Consider the following 24,314-nt stretch of genomic DNA (forward strand, 5'->3'; position numbering starts at 1 on the left):
GGAGCTGCCTCCCTGAGCCACCTTAAAAACTGCTCGCCCCTGCCTGACCGCCTGAATGGCAGTGCTGAGTGGCATGAGGTCTCTGTTCTGAAGTCAAGTGGAAGGTGGAGAATATCCACCAGACTTCAGAGCTGCCGGGGCAGCCATCTGTGCTGAGGAAGAGGAGGCAGGGAGCCTCTCCAGGGCCTATTTATTATCCGAAAATCAGCTTCCTCCCTCTTTCCTCCCTAAATCACCTGCCACAGCTCAGTGCTTTGCAAGATGCTTCTGACTTTAATCCTGCAGAGTTTTTCCCACGCCCTGGTTGCAAGTCATGGTAAGTGGCATTGCTTTTAAAGACAAGGATGACCTGCACAGCTCAGTCTTTCCACAGTCTGGGTGCTACTGGGGAGGTGGGGGGAGGTGGGAGGCAGAGGGTGGCTGAATTTTTTTTTTTTTGGAAACCCCAACGCCTGCAGCCCTCCGTTCCTTTCTTGTGGCCACAATGGGGCCGCTGCTCCAGCTCCCAGGGGATGTTCCTTTTGTTTCGCTTTAGAAGCCAGTTCCCCCAAACAAACGGCACAGCAAAGGCTTTGGGCTGGGCGGCAGACGTGAGCAAACACTGCTTTACAGGGACCCGCAGAACTTCAGCAAAGAGCCAGGATTGCTGGCTTATTCCCTACAGACCTGATGGACATTAGTGGGTGCGGGCTGGAGCCCTCAACTGCCTGCTCCCGAGACATTACACTGGGATCAGGGGGGCCTGGAACAAAGTGTATACTGGGGGGGCCGGGGGGCTGAGAACAGTTGAACCAAACTGTGCACCCTGCTTATAATAGAAACCTTTAAGCCGGGAGGGGGGGGGGGGGGGTGTGGTAGCAGCCGTAGTTCCAGCACCTATGCAATTCAGTTGTGGGCTAAACTGAAGGGCGTTCACTGTACTTCCCAGCAGGAGTTAAAGCGTTTCTCAAACACAGAAAGAGCTAATCTTTGGCCTGCTCTTTCCAGCAGAGTCCGAAGCTTTCCCTTTCATCCCAATGCATTTCACACAGCACTTCTTCTGAGGTTATTTACTGCATACTTCTTCGCTGGCTGTCCACAGCTCTGAATTGCCTTCCATATTTGTGCCTGACTCCCATTGACTTACATGGGAACTGCAGGAGTCTGTTGGTTTATCCCCCGCTGATTGTGTTTTAAAATAGCCTCCAGACTCAGTGGGCCATAAAATGCCACGGAAAATGTAAATATCGGCAACATATTTAGATACACCCCCCCACCCCGGTCCTTTAGGTTCCACATTCCTTTATTCCAGCAGCCACCTCTCATCATTAGAGCGGAGCATCTTGGATTCATGAGGAGATAAAAGCTCAGCACTTTCCAAGATGGGGACCGGTGATTGGTACCTGGTCCTGAATGTCGTGGGGAAAGTTGCATAGGGTCAGGTGACTGGTGTTCTGTGTGATCAAGGGGCTATTTGCTGTAATTAATATGAATCCAGGGGTGTGATCCCCTGTGAGGTCTGGCGAGTTGACTTTTCAAGTATCTAAAAGGGTGTTACAAGGAGGAGGGAGAAAAATTGTCCTTGGTCTCTGATGGTAGGACAAGAAGCAATGGGCTTAAATTGCAGGGGGGAGGTTTAGGTTGGACATTAGGAAAATCTTCCTACTTGTCAGGGTGGTTACACACTGGAATAAGTGGCTGAGGGAGGTTGTGGAATCTCCATCTCTGGAGATATTTCAGAGCAGGTTAGACAGACACCTGTCAGGGATGGTCTAGATGGTGCTTGGTCCTGCCGTGAGGGCAGGGGACTGCACTTGATGAGCTCTCGAGGTCCCTTCCAGTTCTAGTGTTCTGTGATTCTATAGGCTGAACCTCTCTAGTCCACACCCTCGGGACCTGACTGTGTAGAACCAGAGAATTTGCTGAACAACATGTCTAGCAGCATGACCAACACTTCCAGTGCTTACTGGGCTCTTAGAAGACATTTAGGGCTCTTAGAAGACATAAAGCTAAACAACATCACAGAACTCTGAGAGCCAGGACTAGTGGCTATAAACAAACTTTATGCGACGGCAGGAAACTTGGCCACACCCATGATAAGTGGCCATCCGGCTAACTAACATCATGCCGGACCATGGATGTTGCTGGACCAGAGAGGTCCAACCTGTACTGTACATTTAATTCACCTGGATTTTTGGCTTTTGTGGGCTATACTTTGATGCTTGAAATGGTGGAGTCTTTAGAAAACTGACCCTAAAGGGAAGTCATGTGAATCCAAAATTGCTGTAAGATTGTCATTTCCTGGGTTTCTCAATTCACCTTTTCATCTGCCGTCTGGACTGCTGGTGTGTTTAGCAAAGTGGGCTGTGAAGCACAGTGACATCCGACACCACGCAGCTGTCCTGACTCACAAAGCAACATGGTGCTGCGTAAAGATTTTACGATATCATTTGGAAAAAAGTAAAGGTCGCTGCAGGTGTCATTGCTGAACTGTCTTAGTATCTAAATGTATTTGGAGCGGGAGGCCCTTTTGCTGCAAACCCTGTGATTGTAGAACACATAGAACAGAAGTGCTATGTCAGGTGGATGCATTGTACTCTGATCCACAGTGATCACTACGAAAACGGTGCCAGGGGAGATATGACAAGTGGGCAGAACAGGAGCCTTTATGCAAACGGGTAATAAGTAGAGCTGGACTGAGAATGTTTGGGATTTTTCCATGGACAATTTTGATTTTTTTGTTGTTGAAAAATTTCCCATTAAAATTGGCCCAAAAGAGAGGGAGAGAGAAAAAACCAAACAAACAACCAATGGGTTTTGACTAAATATTTTCAGTTTTCTGAAGAAAAAGGAGAAAAGTCAAGAGAAAGCAGACAAACTCGGCAACAATTTTCATCTACTCAACCCCCAGTTGTCAGCCAGACCTTTAAATAAACCTGATTTAGCCTGAAAAAGTAACTCGCCAAGTCCCAGGAGATGGGAGTGTTCCCAGTGATTCTCTGGTTTTCATTTGCACAGTTCCCTCTGGAATCTTTTCATCAAGTGGAAACATTTCATGTGATTAGCCCAAGCCTGGGAACGGACTGGGAATCTCTTTCCCTAATGGCCGGACTTTTCAGTCTCAAAACCCAGGTAGGGAGTTTGGGTTTGTGCTGTGAAACACTCCTGAGAGGTCTGCAGCAAAACGCAAATAAGGCAAATCCATGTCCTGCCGTCTCTGACATTACGGGCGCAACATCTAAGGAACAGAAATATCGCTGGACTGCTTTACCATGTAGACCAGAGCCTGCTCTAAATTACCCCAGTGTAAATCTGGAGTTGCTCCACCATCTTCACTAGCATTATTATGGATTTACACAGCCATGTAAACAAGAGGGGGATTTAACCCCACACGAACAAAAGGAGACACGACAAACAAAAGAAACGGCATCACAGCGCTCGGCCCTCTCGGCTCTGCAAACTGGCTGTACGGCTAGCGTGAGACGCACAGGAACGCCGGGCCTGGCCCCTCACGTCTGGGCCTGAAAGGGTTCAACGCACGATTGGCTGCGAAGAAACATCACCTCCTCCGTTCACATGCTAATCTCAGGCCAGCCAGCGCCACTGTTAATGGAGCCCAACGCGCCCCTTACCTCTCAATGGATCCCGCTGAAATCGGCCAGGCTGCAAGAGAATAGGCAAGGTGGGAGAAGGAGAGGCTGAGGGATCTGGCCTTATTTAGTCTGCAGAAGAGAAGAGTGAGGGGGGATTTGAGAGCAGCCTTCAACCTCCTGAAGGGGGCTTCTAAAGAGGATGGAGAGAGGCTGGTCTCAGTGGTGGCAGATGGCAGAACGAGGAGCAATGGGCTCAAGTTGCAGTGGGGGAGGTCTAGGTTAGATATTAGGAACAACTATGTCCCTAGGAGGGCGGGGAAGCACTGGGATGGGTTCCCTAGGGAGGGGGGTGGAATCTCCATCCCTAGAGGTTTTTAAGACCACGCTTGACAAAGCCCTGGCTGGGTTGATTGAGTTGGGGTTGGTCCTGCCTTGGGCAGGGGGTTGGATGTGATGCCCTCCTGAGGTCTTTCCCTACCCTCATCTTCTATGATTCCATGAAAAAATAAAACCTGAGGGATGGAAAAAATGTGCCAGACAGCGAGAGACTGAAACAGCTCACTCTGCTGAGTGCATCAGAAAGAAACTCAAGAGACGACTGGAATATGAGGGGTAGGTGCTTTTGAGGGGCAAGAACACCCGATACGCTTAATGTAGCAGAGCAAGGCTGCCCAAGAACCAATGGCTGGAAGCTGAAGTCTGACCAATTCAAATTCAAAAAAGGGCAGACTTAAAAAAAAAACCAAAACCCGAAGGGGGGATTCACCAATGGAACAACCCCTCCGGGGAAGCGGTGGGTTCGCCAGCTCTTGAGGTCCCCCACGGCACAACGGGAGGCCTTTCTGGAAGATGCTGGAGTCGAACACAAGTGATTGGGCTCCGCACAGGGGAAAGGGGAAGCGTTCTTGGGCCTGGCATGTGCAGGAGGTCAGATCTGGTGACCTAGCAGGATCTTTTGCCCGCACAGTCGCTCACTCTAAGCCTTATAATTGACGTGGGTACTTCCGGGTGAGGTCGCTGTCTGGGAGGGGAAGAGTTACCCCAAGGAGAAGACACACGTATGTGGCTTGACTGGGGGCAAAGTGGCCCAGCTGTCCCTGGTTAGCATGAGAAGATTAGGAATTGAATAGACCCCACAAAGACCAGGCCCCAGAAAGTCCACTCTCTGTTTCCGACAGGGGCCATTAAAAGCAGAAAGGTAGAGGCGCTCGGTGCCTGAAGAGAGAGGGGGTGCAGGGCAGAGGACAGGGAGGGGGCAAGAGGAGGCACCCCATTTAGCAACGAGAATTTTGGTGGGGGCACGAAAGGGCGGCGCACCTCCCGAATGCCACCACGAGTCCCCATGCCAGGCGCGGAAGGACGTTTCTCCCTCATCCTGGGCAGAGAGCAGAGCGCGGACGCTGAGCCGGGTGCTCCCCGCCCTGCCCCTCGTGCTGGCAGAAACTGCCCCTCTGTACCGGGCAGGCGGAGAATGGACGCCTTTGAATTCTTGGCCCTGGGGTGGAAGAGCACAAAGGAGGCCTCGGTTCTCTCTGCCCCCACATGGCTCTTTAAGGGCGTTTGCCAAGCTGGGGGGTTAATTTTAGCTCGGGTCAGGGAGGCCTCGGTGGAGCTCAAGTCTCTGCCGCCGGGAGCCGCTGCCCTTTCAACAGAGCTAGTTTTGCCCAGCTCCTGGCTTGGCTCAGCCCATGTGCTTCTAGTTTGGGCACGAGAGCTTTAGGGGGAGTGGGAGAAAGCGGCTCAGAGACCCGACTGAAGGCGCGTGCTCGCCCCAGGTGGGTGTGTCTTAGAGCCCGCTCTGTGACTAAACCCCAGAGCCCGTGTCTCTGTTCTAGCCCCCGCTAAGAAAGGTTGGGGGGCTCGGGTGTATTAGCTCTGGAGTGCTCGGTTCGATCCCCGGCACGTTGGCCAAACAGAGCAGCCGTCACACCAAGCAGGGCCCAACATGCTAGCCAGGGTGGGACTGTTTGCTCATCCTGCAGCGGGAGCAGGGTGACCTCTTTCCAGGCTGCTGTTAGAGGAGCAGTTAAGCAAGGCAGGGAACTTCAAAGAGCAAAGGAGAACAAGCCGTAGGCAACAGGAGGTGTCTGCTCCATCGCCCCAGGGACAACCGCTCACTTTTGACTTCAGTGGACGTTGACTCAGCACCTTTGATCCCTTTGCGAGAATTGTTGCCCCACGTGGAAATGCAGCTGCCTCTGGGGTGGAACCTGGCAGCTCTTTGACAGCTGCGGGGCATCTCATGGCAGGAGAGGGAGTGAAAGGGGATGCCGCCTCTGACAGACTTTGTCCTGGACTCTCAGGGAAACTGGTAGGGTTGCCAGATACCTTCACAAAAAAGCCCGAACATGGCTGGGGGGATAAATTGGTTGAGGGAAAAAAAGGAGACCGATCTTGTTGAGAAAAAAAAAAAAAAAAAAAAAAAAAGGTCGCTGCGCCTTTAAATTCCCACGCTCCCCTCCCTCCCACCCCCACACCAGATGCGGCAGGGGGAAAATGTCCTCGCTGACCTTCTGTCTGAGGAAAACAGAAAATACCAGACGGGAGGCGCAATTACTGGACTGTCCGGGCGAAAACCGGACACCTGTCAACCGTAGAAAAACTGGGTTCTTTCAGGCTTACAGGTGGGAGGGGAGAGTGAGACTGACCAAACCCTTTTCTTTGCTTGCTTTGCAGGTTTCCACTGGGCGTATTCAGGTAAGGTTGGAAGAGGATTTTATTCTGGGCTTTCTCCCCTTCAGGGCCTCCTCTCCTAGGTTCCAGCTCCCTTCCGCTGGCTCTGCAGGGCAGGCCACATAGCCTTCCTGCCAGCACCATGCCCACGCTGGCTAGCAGGTGGCTCTGGACAGTGGCCGAAATTGGCCTGTCTCCTACTGGGGACTAAGTGCACGATTGGCACGCCTGGCGCAGAGTTGGGGAGTCCCCCCCAGACGCTGCCTGGTCACGAGATGCCCAGATGGAGGAGGCATGGTTGTTCTTAGCCCTTCCTTGCTTCCTTCCAGCCAAGGAGCTGTGAGTGCCCTAGAAAGCCTCGGTGATTAAACCCAGCACCCCGCGCGTGGGGAGAGGAGGACGAGAGTTAGTGGCAGACCCAGGAATATAACAGAGATCCTTTCTCCCAGCTCCTCCTCTAACCACTATTCTCCCTTCCAGAGCTGCGACTAGAACTCAGGCATCCCGGCTCCCTGTCCTGCACGCTAAGCACTGGACCCCCCCCCTCCTCCCACTGCTGAGAAAAGAACCCCGGAGTCCTGGCGCCTAGACCTTGCTCTAACCAATAGGCCTCCCCATTTCCCAGAGTCAGGAAGAGAACTCAGCTGTGTGATGCCTACTGGCTTCTGCAGGGGTTACGCGTATCCTGCAGAGGGAGAACTGGACTCTTCGCTTCTGTCCCCAGCTCTGGGAGGACAACGTGGTCTAGTGGTTAGAGCAGGTGGCCTGACTCAGAACTCCTGGGCTTTAGAAAGAAGCATGGTCTGGTAGCTTACAGCAGGATTGTGATTTGTTTCCAGGACAGGTCTCCAGGGGTTGTGACTCCCGGTCCCCTGTTCTAACCATTGAGCCCCAAACCCCAGTGTTTTAGCTCTGGCCCCCGGCTCTGCAGGAGTGTGGAGCCTTGTGGATTCTCCCCAGCCAGTTCCCATGCTAGAATGGCCTCATTGTGTTCCCAGGGCCCTTACGTAACAATGCTAGATCCACCATCCAGGTCGCCAGCCAACGGCTGCCAGCCTAACAAATCCAATTGGCACAGAGCCAGTGCCTATCTGAAAGCGCAGCTAGGCACGGCTGATCCCATTGCACATGGGTCAGACGTAATCCTCACCTAAGCTGGGGCCCTGAAAGTGCAGCATTGTGCAGGGACCTTGAAAGGGCAGCAGCGGGAACTGGTTTGAACCCACGGCTGGGGGCCTGCCTGGCACGAGGTGAGCAGAGTTCCTGTTTTCCAGGCTGCTTCTGAGGGGGAGGAACAGAAAACTCGCCTAACTCCCAGGGAAATCAGCCCAGCTCCCAAATACAGCTGTGTTCCTCTGTGCCTCAGCTTCCCATCTGTACAATGGGTCTAGTAGCCTTGAACTCATCCCTGGGACGCAGGGCTAAGCTCCCAGATTGATTTTAACTCAGCCTAGAAAATCCTGGCTCCAGGGAAGTCAATGGCAAAACTTCCTTGCATGTCAGTGGGACCCTGCATGATAAGGGAGGTGGGGGCAGGCCCGCAAGCCGGTGTTTTGCCCTGGTGGAACGCCATCCATTTTTGGGCACTGCTGCAAAGCCCCGGTGTAGATGCACTGACACCGGTTTAGCCCAGTGCAGTCCCAGACACTACTATGAGCTTGGTTTAAATTGGTTTCGGTGCGTTTCCATCAGGGCCGGCCCACAACATTTTGGCACCTGAGGCGGGGAGCTCGAATGACGCCCCCCTGCTCCCTCGCTTGGGCCGAAATGTAGAAAGGTCTCAATTCTCTGGGTCCTAGTGGTGCCCCCCCACAATCTGGTACCTGAGGCGGCTGCCTCAGTTTGCCTCATGGTAAGGCCAGCCCTGGTTTCCATTAGGGGTTTAATTAGATGGATTTTAAACTGGTTGGGTGACAGCAGGCCTAGCATTCTAACTAGGGATGTGAAAGTGTAAATGCATGCATGGTTAACTGATGAGCCTGGCCTCACTGATTAACGGGCACGGTTACACGCAGGCCCTCCCCTCATGCTGCTCCCTCTGTATCACAGGCAGCAGCATGGGAGGGCGGCAGGTGGGAGCTGGTTCTCGCAAGGAGCTGGCTTTTAAACCAGCTCCCTGTGAGCACCAGCTCCTTGGGAGTCGCCTCTCCCCCGGCCCCAACTGCGCTGCTGCCTCTGATACAGAGGCAGCAGTGCAGGAAGAGGCAAATGGCTCCATGGGAGCCACTTCCCCCCACATGTAAACATGTAATTGCAGAAATTTTCAGCGGTTACACATTTGCCATTTTAAACAGCCCTCGTTCTAATACAGCTAAGCCCAGAGAGAAGGGGACAGAGGCCCACAGAGAAGGGTAGAAAAAGAGCCAACCTAACTTCTAGCATGTACAATAGTTTCCTTCCATGTCAAGCATGGGGGGGTGAATTACAAATTGGTCCTAGGTCAGCAAGTTATGGGGAGGGGAAAACTTCGGCTGAGCCGGCAAGTTGATCCCAGCCCATGTGCCCCAGCAGGCTCAAGCCACACGGGCGACACCTGTGCATGTCTCACGCGGCAGGCATGGATGTCAGCTGCCCAAGCCCAGAGCCTTCTGGGAACTCCTAGCAGCAGCCAGACGAGGCACCGAGCGGGCCTGTATTTTGTGGGTAGATCTGAATTTGGAGGTTCTTTGTTTTCCCAGTCTGGGGCCAGTGGAAGAATAATTGCGCAGTGGCAGGAAAAGCAAACAGCTTTATCTGTGCTTCCCCGCTTGGAAAATGTTTCCAGCAAACTAATTACCATAGCGGAGATTACATTCAGATGCAAATAACTGTGGGGCTCTGGCCTCCCTTCCCAAGCTGAGTCCTTCATACAAAAGCTTCCTCATTCAGACAGCCCTGGAGAAAACCTGATTTGCCTTCTCCTGGCTTTGGTGTGAGGCGGAGTCATCTTTCAAAGTGGCATAATTAGGCTGGTTCCAGCCCTGCCAGATAGGGACACTCGCAGGAAAAGCGAAGCAGGCACAGCCTAGGAAGCGGCATGCGTTGTTAGAACCACGTAGTCGCGAGTATTTCGATTCTAAATACTAAGAGACTCTCTAACCAGGCCTCTAGCATCCCGCTCTTTAGGCGCCTAATTCCCCTGAGCCTAGATGACTTTGCCACGCAGACCAGAATTTGTAAGTGCTCTGCACTTGTAATGACACCAGATTTTCCTACTCGATCAGGGTGCCCCTCAGCTGTTGAGGTCTTTGAAAACCCAGTCACGTCCATCACGGGGGGAATCTGCCAGGTACCCAAGGCATCTGGAAGTCCATCAGCGTGGGGATGGCCCTGTCTGCAGGGCCCGCACTGCTGATGTAAAGGAACCCGGGCTCCGGGTGTGGTAGCTGCCCTTTTAAATCGCTGGGTCCCTAGGCAGTTGCCTCCTTTTTGTCTCCTCTTTGTACCCTAGTTCTTCCCCCCGGAACAGTCTAGCTGCAGCTCCTGGCAGTTTTGACATCCACCGTTGCAATGGTCCCAGAGAGGGCTGCACGTGACCTGTTGTACTGAGGGAGGGGGTGTGAAATGGCTCGGCCCCAGGCTGGAACTGGCCCACACACAAATCCAGGTGGTAGAGACACTTCCCTGCCTTTGCCCCCATGGGGCCTGACCCCCCGCACTCTCTGTTTCCAGGCCCCCACGGCCAGGAGCACTGGTCGGATGACTTCCCAGACTGCAGGGGACAGGCCCAGTCCCCCATCGACATCCAGACCAAAGCGGTGCAGCACGACCCGACCCTGCAGCCTATCGAGCCCCAGGGATACCGGACCCCTGGAGACAAGCCCTTCACCCTTATCAACAGTGGGCATGCAGGTGAGGCTGCAGGTGGGGGAGGGGCGTCACCCCAGGAGTGCAGGGGCATCCCCGGGGGGCTGAGACCCTCTGGTTTCTCCCTAGAAGCCTGGGGAGCACGGTCCGTGAATCTCTGTGCCCCTCCGCCCAATCTCCTCTGCACCCCCGGGCCTGCCCCGCGCCCGCCCCTTCCCCGCCTTTCCCGCCCCTCCCTGCTGCTGGGCTCTTCCTCCGCAGCAGCTTCTGCACATCCCCCTCTCTCGGCAGCTCCGCATCCCCTTAAACCTCACTCGGCGATTCCCGCACTGCCCCACCGCTGGGCTCTGGCCCCTCAGCTTCCCTGCCTGGCACTGGGGTGGGGGGGGAAGCTGGCAGCCATTGCCCCCGTTGCCATGGCACTGAGGCGGGGGGGGAAGTTGATGGTCATTGCCCCTGTTGCCATGGCACCGAGGCGGGGGGGAAGCTGATGGTCATTGCCCCTGTTGCCATGGCACCGAGGCGGGGGGGAGCTGATGGTCATTGCCCCTGTTGCCATGGCACTGAGGCGGGGGGGGGGGAAGCTGATGGTCATTGCCCCTGTTGCCATGGCACTGAGGCGGGGGGGGGGGGAAGCTGATGGTCATTGCCCCTGTTGCCATGGCACTGAGGCGGGGGGGGGGGAAGCTGATGGTCATTGCCCCTGTTGCCATGGCACCGAGGCGGGGGGGAGCTGATGGTCATTGCTCCTGTTGCCATGGCACTGAGGCGGGGGGGGGGAAGCTGATGGTCATTGCCCCTGTTGCCATGGTACCGAGGCGGAGGGCAGGGAAGCTGACAGCCATTGCCCCCATTGCCATGGCACCGAGGGAGGGAGCTGACGGCCATTGCCCCCGTTGCTGAGGCACTGGGGGGGGGGGGCAGCTGACGGCCATTGCTCCCGTTGCCGTGGCACCAAGGGGGGGAGCTGACGGCCATTGCCCCCGTTGCCGTGGCACCAAGAGGGGGAGCTGACGGCCATTGCCCCCGTTGCTGAGGCACTGGGGGGGGCAGCTGATGGCCATTTCCCCTGTTGCCATGGCACACGGGGGGGGGGGGAGGTGGCGGCGGCAGCCAGGTTCCTAGGATGCCCGGGGCTAGGAGACTCCATGCTGCACCCTAACGCCCCTGGGCATGGTCTGTCCCCACAGTGGAGATGACCCTCCCCCCGACCATGTTCCTCCGGGGGCTCCCGCAGACCTACGCGGCCGTCCAGCTGCACTTCCACTGGGGCAGCCGGGGGCAGGCTGGCGGGTCGGAGCATCAGGTGAACGGGGAGGCTTGTCACGCCGAGGTGAGTGCGCGCCTGCCGGCGGGCCGGGGGCCGTTTTCCCATCGCCCTGCACCCGGGGAACACGGATCGTCTCCCTCGGCCAGAGCAGCCGGGCGAGTGGGGCCGGAGCTCCCCCGAGTTCTCCCCCGCCCGGCCCGGCCCTCCCCTTTTCCAAAGGGTCCGAAGTGGGGATGCACGAGAAACCCGTCACTCCCTCCAGCGCTGCCACCATGGGGTGGAGACGCCCCGCCCGGCGAGGGCTCCCGATGGGCCCACGGGGGCTGGACGGGCCGGTGCGGGGGCATTAGGAGCTGAAGGAAGGTCCTGTTCTGCCCTCCCGGGAGCTGCCAATGCTGAGCACTGAACTGCTGATGCTGGTGGGGCTGGGGGGCAGTTACGGTGCGTTTGCCCCTCGCCCCTCCTTTCCTTGGCTGGGTTTGCATCTCAGCTGCAGTGCTTGCTTGGGTGGGGCCCAGGCCAGGAGGAGTCTCAGCGATCAGTGCAGGCTGGGTGCCGGTCCTGGCCTGGCACCCTGAGCCACCGGCTCAGAGCCAGCCTCGCGCCGGAGAACAGTGCTGCCAGGGCCCTGCTCTTTGCCCCAGTGGCCGCCAACCCCATGAAGAGAGAACCTGAGCAAGGCCTTGCAAAACTGGGAGCTGGCTAAGTGCCGATGGAGCCTGCGGGCAGCCCTGGCCCCTTTGCAAACCTGCCTGAGCCCCACAGGGCAGCGTGGCCGGAGAGAGGCAGGGCTGGAAGGGAAAGGATCGCTGTGGGAAAAGGGGAAGGGAGGGCGGCTGCCCAGCAGCCTAGTTCCGAAGAGGTGGGTTGTAAAACTCAGTGGCTTGTCCCTGCTCGTCTTGACTTGCCAAGGGGCAGCATGGTCCAATGGGCAGAACACTGGGAAGCCGTGGGTCATCTTCCCAGGCGTGCCACTGACTCCCCGGGGATAACCTTGGGCAAGTCACTTCCCGGGCCTGTGCCTCTGGCCCCTGTCCCAAAGGGATGGTGCGTGGATGCGGTCACCAGCGGGCGCTCGGAGAGACTGCTTCTTTCAGAGCCTGCCCCGCCCCTGTCCCCCTGCAGCTGCACGTGGTCCATTACAACTCGGAGCGCTATGCCAACTTCAGCGAGGCCAAGAGGTGGGCGGACGGACTGGCCGTGCTGGGCATCCTCATCGAGGTGAGTGAGCTGCCAAGGCGGGGCAGGGCTGGTGGATTCTACAATCCAGCCAGCTTGAGAAGAGATGCTCGGGGGGAAGGGGGGTGGGGGGAGTCTCTGAGCAGAGCCCTCTGCTTGCTGGGGGTGTGATTCCTTCCTGGGTCAAAAGGGGACACTAGGGGGAAGAGAGGAGCCATTGGACTGGCTCAGTTCTGAGGTTCAGCTAGCCCAGTATCCTAGCTCCTATGCAGCTTCAGAGGACGGTGGAAGAAATCCCCCAATGGCCATGTATCGGATAACCCACCCCCATAAAGGTCTCATTCGATCTCTAATTATTTGCAGCTGACTTGAGTCCTGAAACACGAGGTTCTCTCTCCCTTCCATACAGACACGTTCGCTATTCAAACTCCGGGTATTCTCGCTCTCTGGATAGACATCCAGTCCCTTTCCACGTCCTGGCCTCAGTGCCATCCTGTGGCAATGAGTTCCACAGGCTAATCACGTGTGACATGACAGCATTTCCTCAGCTCAGCTTTGGGGTTGTGGGTAATGCCTGGTGAAGGGACAGCCTGGATGTCAGGCTGTTCTCTCTGCATGCAGGTGAATTTCACCCCCGAGAGGAAGACCAGCTACCCACTCTCCAGCATTCCCCAAGGCAGTGCTGGGACTAGGATCTCCGATATCGTCATGAGGGCTGAACATGGCCAGATGGCCAGACAGCTAGGAGATGGGACCTAGAAGTTGAGTGGGACCCCAGGATGTCCAGGGTCAAAGCCTCCCGATGTCGGGAGGAAGACCCTGACTTCAGAAACATCAGCCCATCTCTAGCATCTCCCTTGTCCAAGTCCTCTGAAGGGACAGCCAGGGACCCTTCCTGCTCCATCCTCGACCAGCCCCTAATGTCTGAATGAAGATACAACTTGTGCAGGGGAAAGCCGAGCTTTCTTCAGGGCTGGTCCCCTTCCAGCCATCACCAACCTCCCCATCCCTGCTCTGAGTGCAAGGGGAGCTCCTCTGACCTGACTTAACATAGGCACAGAGTAGGCAGAAATGGGCATGTAAAAAAGCAACCCTACCAAAACAAGCCACGTCACCGCATATACACCTCTCCCCTGGTGTGAGACAGAACCCCACGGGGCAATGTGGGCCAGGTGACAGTGCAGGGCTGGACAGTGCCCGGATACTCCTGTAACGAGGGGGTTTGAAGACCCCAAAGGGAACATAACGGGGACAGCAGCCATCTAACTGGGCCACCCGGCCTCTGCTCCTCTTGCGAGGGTGGGGGTCAGCGCGAGCCCCACAAAGCCTCTTGGTCCCGTTTCCTCCTTCAGGCTGGCGACGTGGCCAACCCCGCCTACGACAACATCCTCGACCAGCTGAAGGATATTCAGTACGCAGGTGAGCCCCTCCCTTCCCCGGCCGCGGGCGGGGCCTGGCTGTGGTACAGGGTTTGCCTCGGGCACCTCAAGGCGTCGTTCAGGTGCCTCCTGACCCGCCTGGACGTGGAACCACAACATCCCCGAGGTGGTGTCGGTTGTTTGTGTCCTCCACAACATTGTGGAGAGGAGGGGGGAGGCCTTCCCAGCAGGCTGGGGGTGGGGTGAAGCAAAGAGGCTGAGATGAGATTGAGCAAAGGACACTTTAGGGCAGAGGTGAGGAAAAGTTTCCTGGCAGTGAGAGTCCGTACGCTCCTAGACTGGGTGACCGGAAGGGCCTAATAGACCTCCCAGGCTGAGCTCCCGTATCACAGAGGCCAGATAATTTCCCCCTATTATCCCTGATAACGGTCTCCCCCAGAATTGGATATTTGGTCTCTCCCTGAGGACGTCAGGGGACTGGGGACTCACGTGGACTTTGTCCCGCCGGTGAGCTGCCCGCGTCAATGACGAGTTGAGCCGCATTTCACCTTTCAACGTGGCTGGTGTCAGCTTCCAGCCCGGGGTTCTTGTGCTGCTTTTCTCCACTGGATTAAAGGGCCCTGTGAGGCCTGCTCTTTTCTCTCTGCCATAAGCCACCTCTCCAGCTCGTTCCTGACAAGCTCCGGAAGGGCCGGCGATCTGTGGCGAGGCTGGGATGAGAGCTCGGTGCCTAACTCCTCTAGGCACTTTTACATAATGCCAGCCCTGCTCTTCGGAGCAGACCCGACTGAGCCCCCACGCCTGGGCTGCATAAAAGGGTACGCCGCTGCAGGCCACGTTACCGGTGGGCGTGGCATAACAAAGGATTTTCCTCCGGGGTCCCCGGTTGATACCACCCCAGGCCTGCGGCGGCCACCATCCAGCCAGGTCACACCTGGGTCCAGCCTTTCCCGGTGAACTAAGTCCCATCCGGCCATAGTCCAGCTGCTGCATGCCGGGTTTTCAGACTGATCAGTGCTTGGCACCCCTTCCCACCAGGGTCCCCATGAAAACCCAGGCTCTCCCTCTGCACCTGGTTCCAGCTCCAACTGCTACGGTCTGTCTGCTCAGACCTGCAGCTTCCTCCCTGGCCTACACCCGAGCCCCGCCTGCCTCCGGGCCTTTTACCAGACCCTCTCTGGGCACACACCTCCACAGACGCCCAAAGAAAAACACACGTCATATGGACCAAAACCCCCAGTCTTGTGCCGGGCCTACCTGCCCTACAGAGGCTCTGCTGGCATCTAGCAACCCTTGGGTAGCACCAAGCTCAGCCAGGTCTTCTTTCAAAGGGCTAGTACTGCTCCAGGTGGCCATTCCTGGGCTGGGTTTTTCCCTTTTCTAATCCCTCCCTCCAGGCTTGATGCCTGCCCCAGGTGTAACCGGTGGGGCTGACGGAGCTCACAGCCTCCAATTGATCCTGTTTCCAGCCAGCATGAGGGACTATATACCCCTGGACCTTAGGGACAGCCCTGCCAGTCTGCAACAGGACTGTCTCAGCACTGAAATGTGGCTGTGCAATCGGATGCCCGGCTGTAAGAGCAGTGCTGGGCAGGGGCAGAGCGGCGGCCCGGCCCGGTGAATGCAGTTGGGTGGGATTTAACAGCCCTCCTTATTGGGGCTTCGCACTGGGCGAGGTTCTCAGGGGGCTGCTCTCACGCACGTGGACATGGGGGGAGGGTGAGGACCAGGACCAGGCTCAAACCCCACCTGCCGTTCTCGGGCCCACGCAGGCAGCAAAGCCGAGGCCCTGGGACTTGGGTGGCCAGGAGACGCGGGCTCCTTCTCCCCGCCTGCGCCTCCCGTGGCCGTTGGCGCCCGGGCCGAGTGCACGGGCGGGGTGGGGAATGAAGCCTCAAATGATGGCTCCCAGGCAGCTGAAATGTGTGAGAACAGCCACGCCCAGCAGCCAGTCAGTTGCCACGGGCTCATTCGTGGCCAGACCCACGGGGCTCCCGCCATGACATTGTCTCTCCCCCAGGACTGGGGGCATCTTCTCCCTATGCTGGGGGGTACCCCAAGACTGGAGGAATCTCCCCCTATGCTGGGGGGCACCCCAAGACTGGAGGGATCTCCCCCTATGCTGGGGGTACCCCTATGCTGGGGGGCACCCCAAGACTGGAGGGATCTCCCTCAATGCTGGGGGGCACCCCAAGACTGGAGGGATCTCCCCCTATGCTGGGGGTACCCCTATGCTGGGGGGCACCCCAAGACTGGAGGGATCTCCCTCAATGCTGGGGGGCACCCCAAGACTGGAGAGATCTCCCCCTATGCTGGGGGTACCCCTATGCTGGGGGGCACCCCAGGACTGGAGGGATCTCCCCCTATGCGGGGGGTACCCCTATGCTGGGGGCACCCCAAGACTGGAGAGATCTCCCCCTATGCTGGGGGGCACCCCAAGACTGGAGAGATCTCCCCCTATGCTGGGGGGCACCCCGGGACTGGGGGGGATCTCCTCCCCACAATGTTGCTCAGAAGCGAATGTGTCCCCCTAACATTGTTCCCTGGGTACCCCTGCAGGGCAGGAGGTCTCCATCCCGCCCTTCGACGTTCAGGAGTTGCTTCCCAAGCAGCTGGGCCACTATTTCCGCTATAACGGCTCCCTGACCACGCCGCCCTGCTCCCAGAACGTGCTCTGGACTGTCTTCCACCAGCGGGTGCAGATTTCCACCTCCCAGGTACCCGCTGCCATGTGGGCTCCGGGTGTATTTAAACAGCTGCCCCGGTAACACTCCATTTGCCCCAATGCCAGGAGTCCCGGGTAGCTGAGGGGGCCCCAGGGACACCCCAGGGTCTAGGGCTAAGGGGGTAGGGATTGGCTCCTCACCGAACTGTGGAGAGAGCGAAAGGAAGCCCCAGGCTACCTCTGTAAGCCGGGCGCTAGGGCGGCCACTCGGGAGGGATTCCAGTAGTGCCCAGTTGATAGCAGCACGCCCACAGCTAGGCTTTGTTCCTTTCGGCGGTGCACATCCGCACAGGCATTGGTGCACATAAACATTATTCCGCACACGGGTGGAAAAAGTTAGAGGGAACATCTCCCCCCCATGCTGTCTGTAGGAGGTGAGCTAGGACTGGGGTGGCATCTCCCCATGCTGTGTGTGTGTGTGGGGGGGGGTTCCCTGGGATCTGGGGGCCTCTCCTCCTCCTGTTGCATGTGTGGGGGCACCGCAGGATGTTGAGGGGGCATCTCCTCACAGCTCCCGTCTCTTGCAGCTGGAGAGGCTGCACGGGGGGCTGTATTGCACCAAACCCAAGAACTCCTCGCCTGTGCTGCTGGTAGACAATTACCGCATCCCTCAGCTGCTGAACCAGAGGCGGGTGCTCTCCTCCGTCCCCGTGGGTGAGTGCATCGGGCCCAGGCGGCATGGGTGGAGGATCCGGCCAGGGGAGAACAGGGCCCCCCCTTAAGCTTCAGCTGATCCGGGGAGGGTCTGAATCCTGTTTCTCTCCACAGGCCGTCACCCTCTCATTTATGCTCCGCCTGCCATCCGCCCCCACAGGCCCCAGCCCAATTGCAACAGCCAGTCTCTGGCGCGATGCCCCAGGCTCTATCCAGGTAGAATCCAGCTCCAAACCCACAGGGCTCAAACCTCAGAGCCACAGGACTGGTGGTAGCCTCAGGGCTTCTATTTTCCTGGCAGGCCTGTGGCTGGAGTCGTGCAGTGAGACTGTGCCACGCTGGAGAACAGGCTCATGAGCTGGCTGTGCAGCACCACTGCCCTCTGCTGGAGGGAAATGAGAACTGCTCACCAGCGTGTCACGGGCCCTGTACTGCTCACAGCCAATGGGGACTTTCCCATCGAGACAGTGGGGCTGGGCTTTTGGAGCAGCACGGTCTGAGGTCTAGCCCCACGGTGACAACACAACTGGTAGGGTCCAGGATGCCACATTCGTCACAAGCTAGCGCAGGGCCCGAGCCTGGCCTGGCCCCATACGGGGCCTTAGAGATCCTCAACGTGTGTCTGTTTCTTCTCTTGCAGGTCCCCCCGCCTACTCTGCAGGTACGGCCCTCTCCGTTAGGCACCGCGGGGTTAGCGGGGCCCGGGGGGTGACGCTCACAGCGCGCGCACAGGGACTGCGGGTTCCATGGAGAACCTCAAAGCAGAGAGTCCCCTTGAGTCGCACCGGCGCTGTCCGGACACTCTGATGGCTCCTGCTAGCTCCCCACAACTGCACCCTCCCTCCCCCCATGCACTCCCAACACAGCCCCAGCACGCGTCGGCAGTGGGGAACGGCGACCTGGGGATCCAAGAAAGAGCAGCTGGCAGGCCCTGGGGTGTGCTGTCCCCGGGAATGACTGGGATCCCCCCCGCCCCCGGGGGCCCGTCCCCCGACTGCTCTTAGGCCCTGAAGCGTCCCCTCCCCAAAGGGAGCTCTAACCCTCCGTTTTCCTTCCTCGGGCAGGCGAGATCATCGCCATTGTGTTTGGGACCCTCCTGGGCTGCCTCAGCGCCTTCCTCGCCCTCTACTTTGTGGTGAAGAGAATAAGGTGAGTGGGGGGAGGAAGGGAGGGGCCTGTCCCTGGCTGAGCTGCCTCCGCTTCCTGCCCCACCCAGGGGCTCAGGCCTGGGCTACGCCAGGAGGTCAGATCGAATTCAGCCACATAAGGTCGACTTTTGACACGATGCGCCCCCGAGCCCCTCGGGTCGCTAAGCGGGGAGGAGAGGCGGCTTGAGATGTTTAAATGCCTGCGACTTCCAGACCCCTGGCAGGCTCCAGCAGCCTCCGTCAGCTGAGCAGGGCAGAGCCTGGCAAAGCCCCCAGCTGGTGTAATCGGGGGTCACTCCCCTGGGGCCAAAGGGGGCAGATCCCGAGCTGGTGTAATTGGGGGTCACTCCCCTGGGGCCAAAGGGGGAAGATCCCGAGCTGGTGTAATTGGGGGTCACTCCCCTGGGGCCAAAGGGGGCAGATCCCAAGCTGGTGTAATTGGGGGTCACTCCCCTGGGGTCAAAGGGGGCAGATCCCAAGCTGGTGTAATTGGGGGTCACTCCCCTGGGGCCAAAGGGGGCAGATCCCGAGCTGGTGTAATCGGGGGTCACTCCCCTGGAGCCAAAGGGGGAAGATCCCGAGCTGGTGTAATCGGGGGTCACTCCCCTGGAGCCAAAGGGGGCAGATCCCGAGCTGGTGTAATCGGGGGTCACTCCCCTGGAGCCAAAGGGGGCAGATCCCGAGCTGGTGTAATTGGGGGTCACTCCCCTGGAGCCAAAGGGGGCAGATCCCGAGCTGGTGTAATTGGGGGTCACTCCCCTGGGGCCAAAGGGGGCAGATCCCGAGCTGGTGTAATTGGGGGTCACTCCCCTGGGGCCAAAGGGGGCAGATCCCGAGCTGGTGTAATTGGGGGTCACTCCCCTGGAGCCAAAGGGGGCAGATCCCGAGCTGGTGTAATTGGGGGTCACTCCCCTGGAGCCAAAGGGGGCAGATCCCGAGCTGGTGTAATTGGGGGTCACTCCTCTGGAGCCAAAGGGGGCAGATCCCGAGCTGGTGTAATTGGGGGTCACTACCCTGGAGCCAAAGGGGGCAGATCCCGAGCTGGTGTAATTGGGGGTCACTACCCTGGAGCCAAAGGGGGCAGATCCCGAGCTGGTGTAACTGGGGGTCACTCCCCTGGGGCCAAAGGGGGCAGATCCCGAGCTGGTGTAATTGGGGGTCACTCCCCTGGGGCCAAAGGGGGCAGATCCCGAGCTGGTGTAATTGGGGGTCACTCCCCTGGGGCCAAAGGGGGCAGATCCCGAGCTGGTGTAATTGGGGGTCACTCCCCTGGGGCCAAAGGGGGCAGATCCCGAGCTGGTGTAATTGGGGGTCACTCCCCTGGGGCCAAAGGGGGCAGATCCCGAGCTGGTGTAATTGGGGGTCACTCCCCTGGGGCCAAAGGGGGCAGATCCCGAGCTGGTGTAATTGGGGGTCACTCCCCTGGGGCCAAAGGGGGCAGATCCCGAGCTGGTGTAATTGGGGGTCACTCCCCTGGGGCCAAAGGGGGCGGATCCCGAGCTGGTGTAATTGGGGGTCACTCCCCTGGAGCCAAAGGGGGCAGATCCCGAGCTGGTGTAATTGGGGGTCACTCCCCTGGAGCCAAAGGGGGCAGATCCCGAGCTGGTGTAATTGGGGGTCACTCCCCTGGGGCCAAAGGGGGAAGATCCCGAGCTGGTGTAATTGGGGGTCACTCCCCTGGGGCCAAAGGGGGCAGATCCCGAGCTGGTGTAATTGGGGGTCACTCCCCTGGGGCCAAAGGGGGCAGATCCCGAGCTGGTGTAATTGGGGGTCACTCCCCTGGAGCCAAAGGGGGCGGATTCCGAGCTGGTGTAATTGGGGGTCACTCCCCTGGAGCCAAAGGGGGCGGATTCCAAGCTGGTGTAATTGGGGGTCACTCCCCTGGAGCCAAAGGGGGCGGATCCCGAGCTGGTGTAATTGGGGGTCACTCCCCTGGAGCCAAAGGGGGAAGATCCCGAGCTGGTGTAATTGGGGGTCACTCCCCTGGAGCCAAAGGGGGAAGATCCCGAGCTGGTGTAATTGGGGGTCACTCCCCTGGAGCCAAAGGGGGCGGATTCCAAGCTGGTGTAATTGGGGGTCACTCCCCTGGAGCCAAAGGGGGAAGATCCCGAGCTGGTGTAATTGGGGGTCACTCCCCTGGGGCCAAAGGGGGCGGATTCCAAGCTGGTGTAATTGGGGGTCACTCCCCTGGAGCCAAAGGGGGAAGATCCCGAGCTGGTGTAATTGGGGGTCACTCCCCTGGAGCCAAAGGGGGCGGATTCCAAGCTGGTGCAGTCAATGCCTGTGATCCCAAACTCTGATCCCCTGAACTGGGGTTTGGGCCGACACTGCCCCCTCCCCCGATTATGAACCAGAGTGGATCACAGCGAGGGCACGACCTAGGGGACCAGCACGCGGTCCCTACCCAACTGGGGTCACTGTGGGAGGAGGGGTGAACAGCTCCGATAAGATTTGGGGGTCAGGATGGGGGTGTGTGGGCAAGAGTCCCTGTAGGGTGGAGGGTCATGTTGGGGGAAGGGGAATGTACCGACACTGGAGGATTTGGGATAATTATGGGGGGGGTCAAGTTCCCAGCTCCTATGGGACCTGGAGGAGACTATAGGAGAGGGGACACAGCCCCGCTAGGATTTGGGGTCCCTATGGGGACAGAGATGCACGGCCCCCCTAAGATTTGGGGTTCCTATGGGGACAGAGACGCATGGCCCCAATAGGATTGGGGATCCCTACGGGGGCAGAAATGCATGGCCCCGCTAGGATTTGGGGTCCCTACGGGGTCAGAGACGCACGGCCCCCGCTAGGATTTGGGCTCACCCTACCATTTCTGCTTGTCTCTTCAGAGCAAAGAGGATCCGGGAGCCGAAGGACGTCGTGTTCAAATCCTCTTCCAGCCGTGCAGTGTCCGGACACACCCATCGCCCCTGAACCCCACAACTTGCCTCTGCTCCCCTGTGGCAGCTACACCTCCCCCCCCCCCCCCGTCCCGGGGCCAGCAGGCCTGGAGGTGCGCCAGGCAGAGTAGCTGTAGGAGTCCAACGCCCACACAGCCCCGGGAGGTTCCCTTTTGGGGGGGATGCCTCCCACCCAGCCTGGGGGGAGAACACGGCCCTTCCCCCAGCCAGCGGGGCCAATCCAGCCCGGGCTGGGCGTGACTCTCAGCTGTTCCCATCCACGGCCTGCAGGGTGGCAGCTGTGAGATGAGTTGGTGGGTCTCAGCCCAGTCTCTAGTGGAACATCTGCCCCCCAGGGCTTGGACTCAGCAGACCCCTCGCCAGCAGCCTTGCTGCGTGGCAGGGCACAGACGCCGCTGCAGGCCTGCTACACGGCACAAGAACGCCGTCCCCTTCCCGCCGCCCAGCTCACTGATCTAACCTCCCCAGGCCGAGGGGCTGGTTTCCGTCCTGCAGCGCCGAGGCAGATGACGCACCAGACAGCTCCACCGCGCCACCCTCGCCCTGCGCCAGTCCCAGCCGCGACCCCACCCCCGGGCTGTCAGGGCACGGGCAGGGTTGGCATCTCTGGGGCAGGCAGGGCTGTTCTCCAGCCGCTGGTCTGGATCAGCCGTTATAGGTGGCAATAAAACACCGTCTCAGTCTCCCCCCGGAAAAGCCCCTACACTTCGCTCGGCAGGGATCCAGGGCCGGCTCCTCGGCTGGACCGCCATAGCCCCACCGCACCTAGTTCTCCGACGCTGCGCACTGCCGCGCAAACTCAGCCACGACCCCCAAACCGAGGCTCCTCAGTTCTGGTTTTCAAAGACCTACGAGGCCAGGAAACCTTAAGGTGACACAGGGCCGGGGAGAACCAAGAAATAAACCCAGGTCTCCTAGCCTCTCAAGAACCACTGGCCCCCGAGTAGCTGTCCCTAAACAGCCAGGTGGAAGGTGCCAGCGTTTCTAAGTTAGGTGCAAGCAGCTCCGAGTGTCAAGCTCGTCTACACACGAAAGCTAATCTGGAGCAAGGGTGGATGTGAATTGAAAGTGGATTCCAATGCCTGGTTAACACCATACGGGACTGCCCTTAAACCAGAGTCAGAGCGTCTTATTCTGAATCAACTTAATCCAGAGCGGCTTCTCTTCTGGAATGACGCCCTCCATCGGCAAGACTGGAAAGCTTGGCCAGATTTTATTTTATGCTTCTACCAAGAGATTTCACCGCGGCGTTGACAGCCCTTGTCCCCGCTTCCCTTCTGGCAGGGAACAGACCCATCAAAGCAAACGGCTCCTGAACAAATGTGCCCAAAAGGCTCAGGCATGAAACCACTTGTTTAAAAAAATAAAAGCAGCACCGGTGCCTTGAAAGCCCAGTCCAGCCCGCTCTGGCCCTGGCACCCTGCGGTTCCGGTCTCCCCTGGCCAAGAGGGCTCGGTTCCAACTGGAGCGGGTGCCGAGAAGGGCGGTGAGGCTGAGCTGAGCCACGGGAAGCCGACTCCGGAGGGGAGCAGCAGCGAGTGGTTAGAACAGACTTCAGGGAGAGGAACCAGCTCTCCCGGGCGCTGCCTGTGGGTGTGGAGTGCGGGCTGCTGGCTAGACGGTGCCAGGCCGCCAGTTCTAGTCATGGCTCCGCCGCGGATTTGCCCCCGGCCACGTCGCTCCAGGGGGTGCCAGCGCTTCCCCCCTCTCCGAGAAAGGGTTAAAACGAACCCCCCCCCCCAGGGGTCATCCCTGCAAGGCGCTTAGGGATCCTCTGCCAGGGAATCTCCTCTCTCAGGCTGCCTGTTTACCCCCGGTCTCAGAGTGCTGCTCTGGCCCCTAGCACAGGCCGTTTGGGTCCCCACAGGGCACCGTCCCCTCTCCATCCCCCGCCCCACTGATTCTTTGCTAAGCCGCTGGGATTAACATCCAGAGTCGGGCTGGGGTGGCTGGAGCCTCGCAGGGTCACATCAGCCTGACCCAGGGGCTGGGGGGTGAGAGGTCTCCTTGGTAACCAGGGTTTGGTATCCAAATACGAGACAGAGGGAAGGGGCCGGAGGGACAAATCAGTCACCCTCCCCCCCCCCATGAGCCCGGCTGCTGGCAGCTCTGGAAATCTCCCCACCCACAGATCTCCGGGTGCTTCATAACCAGCCCCCCCCCGGGCTCTCCAAAGCGCTGTGCCGACAGGACAGGACTGGGCGAGACTTACCAGCCTGTGCTAGGCAGGGGGAGCCCAGAGGGTGCGAGGGCCCCGCCGAGGAACACACTGCAAATGGGAAAGGGATGGTCCCCCCCCCCGTTCCCCAGAGCAGCGAGGGGAGAGCCAGGCTGCTCCAGCCGGCCCCTCTTCTCCATGGCTATCGAGGCATGCACAGAGGGCCTGGGGGACCAGCCCCTGCCCCGTCAGCGTCTGCCTAGCTGCTGCCTCAGGGCCCTGGAGATTTCCTGTTTTGCGGGACGGCTCTGCTTGGCGCCTGGGGCCATTAACGGGCCCGCTCCCTGCCTGCCTCGCTGGCCCAAAGCCAGGGCTTTCAGGCCCGCCTGCTGCTGCTCACATGCCCGGCTGCCCTGCCTGGGTGCTCGGGAGGGGCGCTCTGTGGGGCAGGGCCCAGGGCCCCCTCGCTGCAGCCTCCTTCCTTCCACTGGCTCCTCTTTGCTTTTTCTCGGGGGGGGGGGGGGGGAGGGGGGGGGGCTAAGTGCGCAGCAGACGGGGCTGGGCCCATCTCCCCTTGAAGGGCCAGTCCCCCTCCCACACCCATCAGCAGCCATGTGTCCCAGCCTGGCCTCACCGGCAGCAGCCCAGAGCCTGCCCCTGGCCAGCGACGGGGTGGGGCTGGGCCCAGAGCGGGGAGATGCTCCCTCCCAGGCCCACCTCAACCCTGCAGGGTTACCCGGCCCCTTGCTCGCCCTAGGTCCCCAGCTCGCTTGGTGCAGGGCGTGCGCCGGGGGCAGCCTGGCCCCTCTCCGCAGAGCCGGGCCGAAAGGGGGGACGGGCTGCCGTGGCGCCCAGCTGGGG

At 59.1% G+C, this 24,314-nt stretch overlaps 1 protein-coding gene across 1 annotated transcript; it reads left to right on the forward strand.

Moving 5' to 3' along the window:
• On the forward strand, nt 1–22,716 carry CA14 (carbonic anhydrase 14). The gene is made up of 11 exons (XM_075907419.2): nt 1–316; nt 6,249–6,269; nt 9,897–10,076; nt 11,222–11,364; nt 12,427–12,522; nt 13,833–13,899; nt 16,419–16,576; nt 17,112–17,238; nt 17,879–17,899; nt 18,303–18,387; nt 21,224–22,716. The coding sequence occupies exons 1-11, from the start codon at nt 262–264 to the stop codon at nt 21,306–21,308; spliced, it is 1,038 nt and encodes a 345-aa protein (XP_075763534.2). The 5' UTR covers nt 1–261; the 3' UTR covers nt 21,309–22,716.
• Nucleotides 22,717–24,314: the final 1,598 nt, after the last annotated feature.

Source organism: Pelodiscus sinensis, chromosome 22, assembly GCF_052426305.1.
Source record: "Pelodiscus sinensis isolate ZL-2025 chromosome 22, ASM5242630v1, whole genome shotgun sequence".
Classification (NCBI taxonomy): domain Eukaryota; kingdom Metazoa; phylum Chordata; order Testudines; family Trionychidae; genus Pelodiscus; species Pelodiscus sinensis.

Bases quoted from the DNA above. Each gene is read 5' to 3' on its own strand.
- CA14 (XM_075907419.2), top strand. From the start codon at position 262: ATGCTTCTGACTTTAATCCTGCAGAGTTTTTCCCACGCCCTGGTTGCA. The intron at 12,523-13,832 runs GTGAGTGAGCTG...TTCCTCCTTCAG, and splicing joins TGCTGGGCATCCTCATCGAG to GCTGGCGACGTGGCCAACCC. The intron at 17,239-17,878 runs GTGAGTGCATCG...CTTCTCTTGCAG, and splicing joins GCTCTCCTCCGTCCCCGTGG to GTCCCCCCGCCTACTCTGCA.